Source organism: Protopterus annectens, chromosome 1.part1, assembly GCF_019279795.1.
Source record: "Protopterus annectens isolate FY-2018-M chromosome 1.part1, PAN1.0, whole genome shotgun sequence".
NCBI lineage: Eukaryota > Metazoa > Chordata > Ceratodontiformes > Protopteridae > Protopterus > Protopterus annectens.
Window position 1 is genome coordinate 476228299 of NC_056726.1, and position 6000 is coordinate 476234298.

Consider the following 6000-nt stretch of genomic DNA (forward strand, 5'->3'; position numbering starts at 1 on the left):
CAAGCAGTTGTTCTAGTGCATCATGCTGCTTTACCAACCTTGATGCGAGTCTCTTCTGGATTATGATTAAGACACATCCACTTTTCTCCCCCCTCTCCCCTTACATAACAGCTAGTCTAAATATATGGAATCCATATAGTGCAATAGCCCTGTACAGCTGGACTGCTCTCTGCTATTTTAAAGCATGTCTCAATCACTACACAGACATGAATATCAGCCAGGGTTAGAAGGGCTTCTAGAGAGTGAAGTTTCTTGTTTAGGCACCTAGTATTGATCAATAACACCTTCATGGTTTCCTTTGTTTATTTTGATATGTTGGTAGGTTTATCAGGATGGCATTGCTTTAAAAAGGCACTATTGGAGTGGACAATTACTTTGCCAATAACCGAACCCCTAGATGGGACAGATGCAGGCCATCTCTGGTGAAGCAGTGTGATCGGTTAAACATATCCTCCCAGGCTGACAAATGTTGGACCCTCTTCAAATGACACCCAAAACAAAGCCAACTACTGTAGTCAATTATTTTTTGCTCACGTTGTGGTATCATCCTCTGACAAGGTCAGATGCTGCTCAGTGCTAGGCTCATACCTGCGTTGGACACACTGTCTTCTCTATCTTGCCTCTCTTCATATACCCAGGGAGGCTGACATCTTAAATCATTGACACTGACATGAACTGTAACAGTCATACTGGTACTTGCCGTTCAAGGACTTGAGTGTGTGTGTTTGATGTGATGGATCCTGGCATCAAACACGCAACTAACAGTCCCTCTTTCCTTGCTAAGTCTGGTAACAGGTGCACCTGTATGTCTTACAATGGAGTCGCCTATAACAAGAATGTTTGGCTGGATTGATGCCTGCCTTACGTGCTCAGCATCTATGACTTTGGACTCCATGTGCTATGTGAGGAGGTAGATTTAAGTTTCTTACCTTGGTCTTTCATTCTAAGGTCTGGTATTTGTCCCGTATTGCTTAGGCTACTGCAACAGTGATCTGACGATATACAGTTGCACAAGTAAACTTACTATAACAGTAGGTGTTCAGATAGATCTCTTTTGCAGTATGAACACCTTTCCTCCCCCACCTCCTTTTTGTTGTTTTTTTATGCCAGGTATGAATATTTTCCTTTCTCTTTCTTCTGCCTCACCTGGCTGGCATGGTTGTAGCTTCCCTTGCTCTAAGACAAGACAACTCTGTGAGTCTGGTGTCCTAACCACAGACTTTATACCAGTCTCCTTAAACTGTACAGTGGCTAAAGTGGATAGAGATTGCCCTAAAGCATTGGAAGCTGGTCAGTCATCAAATGCAGTCTTTTGCAGGATACGTCCTCGATATCTTTATGCTACTGCAACCCTGATCTATTCGAACATCTACTATTATGGTAAGCTTTCTTACACAACTGTAGTCTCCAGTTCAGGGCATTATACAGCCTTCCTATTGTTGTTACAGATGTATAGAGTAAAGAGGTTTTCTATACTTTTTCTCGTATCATACCATAGCTGTATAGCAGTTGCCTACAAGACATTTATTACCTCATGCTGTTTTTAGAGTTATATTTTGTTTCATCAGCATTTGAGAATGAGGGCAGAAATTTTTTCAGGGCTTGTTGCTGCTGATATCAGGTCTGAGACAAAATGGACCTATTCCTGTCTAGCTGATAAATTATTTTTAATTTACATAATTGCATTTTGGTCTCTCAATTAAAAATTCTTGGCATTTCCTCTCCTTGCAGACTATGTGGACTTTTACTCCTCTCAGAGGTTGCAGCAGACATTCCAGGCAGCTTATGTACAGGTGCATGTGTTATTACAGCTGACTAAATGCCTGGAAAGTGGGGCTATACCCAGTGGTTATGAATTTATAGACAATCGTGACATCATACATGTAATGGTTGCTATGGAGAGTGCATCACATGGCTATACTAGAAAGTGCTGCTACTGCTAGACTTACAGCTATACTTTAGATTGTTTTTTTCCTGAGATGTTTTGTTAGGGTTTGTGGCTATGTTAGAGGAGAAACACTGAGCTGTGAGTGCTCTGACCTTGTGTTCTGTTATAAGGCAAATAATATTGAATACTAAATTAATAAACTACATATACAATATTACTAAATAACTGTGTTTTTATTTAGGTTATCTTATGCTGGGCCTTATTGCAATGCTGTTGGTTCTGGAAACCTTCTGTGAGCTTCAACAACTGAAAAAATTTAGAAAAATGTTTTATGTGAAGAAAAGTAAAGGGGATGACCAGCTCTGCATTATGGAACATGACCAGCTCTCTTTCTCGTCTATCTCAGACCAGGCAGCTGTCTTAAAGGAAGATCAAAAACTAAATGAACCATTCATGAGTGTTCCACCAGTGACCTACTATGCAACAGATGGCTCCATAAATGGATAGAACAGTCTTGTCATTTTGAGTAGTGGCATTAGGCTGAAGTGTACCAGTGCAGATTAAGAAACCATAAAACACCTTAGACAACAATGTGATTTTGTAAAAGTCATATTTAAGAACAGGATTCATAACTTAAACCATCCTAGTGCTGAATATTTAGTATTGTAGATAACAATGTTCTAAATATGTGCCCACATTTAAGAAGAGATAGAATTGTGTTGGTATCTACAGTTATGTGAAGTTTATCTGATAAATACTTGAAAAACTAGTGACTGATTATGATGTACTGCATTACTTTCAAGTCTAGCATAATGGATATGTAGTTTGCACTTCTAGTTTGTTTCTATATACTGTGTAATTTAGAGATTATGTGAAGTATACATTTTTTTTCTTCCTGAAATAGTGTTAGGTGCTGTTAGTTATGCACATACTTAGAGTTCAGTCCTTTTAAATGCTGCTTTACCTAAACTGCTTTAATGAATTGCACTGACAGGAAAGATAAAAGAGTGAAGTGATCATAGTTATGTTAACAGTGGCACCTTTCCTGTGACCATTTACAGCTGCTTTTCATTGTATATTAAAGTATTTTGTCAAATAGCACTTAGAATGTTTGATGTTAATCAAGGGAGTTTAGATTTCAAGATAGGAGAGCTAGCTTCTCCTACTGACAATTACTTTTACTCAGGGTTATCCTGAGGTAGTACTTGTGTTTGGGAGAACCAGGCACATGTGTTTTAGAAGGAAACTTCGCGGTAGCTTTGGAAGGCTGATGCTAGGAGCACACATTTAACTGTTAATTAGATGATGTGGAGTGGGAGGCATTTACCTGAACTAGATGTCAACATTACACCCTTGACTGGGTTAAGGAGAGGGAGAAACAAATATTAAAGTGGACCACAAAACTGAAGTATTTCCTTTGATGGACTGCTGGTCTCTTACTGGATATTGTCACTCTGCAACATCATCTAATGCATTCACTGAACAAATTAGAACTGGTTAGGCTAGCCCATTGGGTTATAACCTATGCTAAGGAGGAGGCCAGCAATATCCACAGATTTTAAATGTGCTCTACCACACAGATGAGCTGGGATATACAGAAAAGTTTATAGTACATTATAAACAACATAGCAACAAAATGAAAAGTATTAATTAAAACACATTAGCAATTTGCAAGCATAAATGTTATCATTTAACTTTTCACACTTGAATACATAAAACTGACAGGGCTTCTTTGACATCTATATTTTTGTGTAACTATTAATTCTCTTAGCACATGCTTCTTTCCTGTTTCTGCTAGTAAGAAATGCACGCAAGCACCTGCAGTTGCAGATTGTGGTTCTCTGCTCAGTTAGCAGAATCACATGTTCTGTCCAAAATAATTCCATCAGAGACCTGATTGTACAGTATTCTGGGCTAAAACCTGCTAAGCCATTTTGAGGCCAAGATTCTGATATCTATGCTTTTTGTTAACTCTATAATTATCTCTTGCTTTGGATGTATCCTTAAAGCACTTTCGCAGTAAATCCTGATCGCATTTTGTTGTACTCAGTCTCCTCTTGGTATTGTTTCCCATGTACAGGTACATTTCCATGTGTGTCTCTATATGTGTGCATGGCACATCAAGGCTATGTCAGTACAGTATTTCACTTTGGTGTCTTGCTGGAAGCACCCTTCTTATGATGAGTATCTTTTTTATGACAGAATGTAAGTGTGGCATTCAGAATTCTAGAATGTCAGAGTTGAATGCAATCATGCAATATCTTAAAATCTGACGCATTTAGATTGAGTATTAAGTACATGGAGAGAAAAAGTCAGTCTGCTGCCACTGTGGCAGTTTCAGGTCATTGTTGTTTCTTTTACAATAAAAGAATATCACATGATATTCAATACTGTAATTTGGGCTGAAAGGTTTCAGCAATCTTGTAGGCTCAATAGTGTGACTGTGAAACACCTCCAAATGAGTTCTGAAAACCAGTGCCCAAGATAAAGAGTATTCCAAGTTAAATAGTAATTCAATAAAATGTCTCCTCATAATATAATAACAAGATACAGATTTAGTGTGAAGAGAAATAGTAGAACACATGCATAGTTCATTGTGTGCCCTTTGCATTTTATTTTTAAAAAGTGAGGTAGAGCTTCCTCAGGCAGTGTATCTAGTAGGGTCAGTAGAGCAACGTATATGTTAAAGCAGATTCTCCTGCCTAAGTATTTAAGTGTACTTGCTTTATAAATAAACATAGATTTGATGTTCTTCAGGAAGAATATCAAATTGCAGAAGTTATACTAAAGCACATGCATTTTGTAAAGAGAATCTGTTAAGGTTTATGTACAGTACTGTAATATAATGTATGATTTTGAAATATCGACATCAAGGATTCAGAAGTGTTTAATGCCTCTTGATGCTGTATGAGTTTGATGTCTAATGTTGGATTTCCAAATTAAAAGAAGTTATTTTTTATTTAAAAAAAATGAGTGCATTGTGGCTTCCTATGTGTATATTTGTGTAGTCGGTCAGTGAAAGCAAACTATAAGAAGTGCCAACTTTTTCTCATTTAAAATGTGCTCTGCATTTAGAAATGTCTGTGGTGAAATCATTGTTAATCTGGTATCCCAACTCCAACTGCATGAAATATTATAGCAATAACCGACGATGTCGGTGTGGTATACTGAAGATTTACCCACGGTTGGTGTGGTTTAATCACGAGGGTGAGCCCGAGTGATTAAATAAAGCCAACCATGGGTAAATTTTAATATACCACAACCACAGAGTCGGTTATTGTTATTATACAATGACATTATTTAAGAAAAAAAAAAACTTTCTTTTCTTAAATATTGTCTTTGTATAACGGCACATTACTGTTCTTCCACGTCTGGTGGTATATTGCTGCCTTGTTTTGAAGTACTGTGCATGCGTATGGGACTTGTGCTCCAATGCTTATACAGTACTTCAGGGCTGTGAAGAGGTAGCAATGGAGAAAGGAAGGTCTCCATTGCTTCTTCTTCTTTGTTATAATAAATAATAAAAAGAAGAATCCAGGAGACTTTTTATGTTAGGGAGAGTCGGGACAGAGAATATGAAAGGATAATCAGGTACGTTTTTTAAGGTTTTGTAGAGCGTACCTGATTATCCTTTTATTTCTGTGTGTGTGTCATCTCCCGAACGTAAAATATTTTCCGTTTTCATTTGGTATTAAAAAAACAGTAACAAAAAAAAAAAAAATTGAGATATACTAACAGGAAAAAGTTTGGGCGACCGGACCTTTTCCTGTTGATATGTTCTCGGATTTACAACGGGCATGCTGGTTGTGCTGGCCAATCAGCATGCTCGTTTTTGAATGCTAATGGCCAGTCATTGTGTAATAAGAGATTATCTTAGACATACTGTTGTATTACACCACTCTGTATGCTACAGAGAATAGGCAAATCCAAAGAAGAGAATCTATTAATTTTTCATATTTAGCATATTTTTGCTCCATTTGTTCTCCAATAAACTGTCAGCTGTTGCTTGCAGGTTTTCCCCTAACTTCATGATCTATTGTTCTGATTAGAGTATTCATTTTAGCCTACATGAATGTGGGGACTCCCCAGGCTAGTGGTAGTGTTTAAAATGG

The 6000-nt window shown here is 37.5% G+C and overlaps 1 protein-coding gene across 1 annotated transcript in view; it reads left to right on the plus strand.

The window, feature by feature from the left end:
* Positions 1-4858, plus strand: part of LOC122814692 (potassium channel subfamily K member 1-like) — a 224405-nt gene extending 219547 nt beyond the window's left edge. The window contains exon 4 of the mRNA XM_044087103.1: positions 2130-4858. Within this exon, the coding sequence (XP_043943038.1) occupies positions 2130-2395 (266 nt within the window). The 3' untranslated portion in view covers positions 2396-4858. The remainder of the gene's footprint in view (positions 1-2129) is intronic.
* Positions 4859-6000: the final 1142 nt, after the last annotated feature.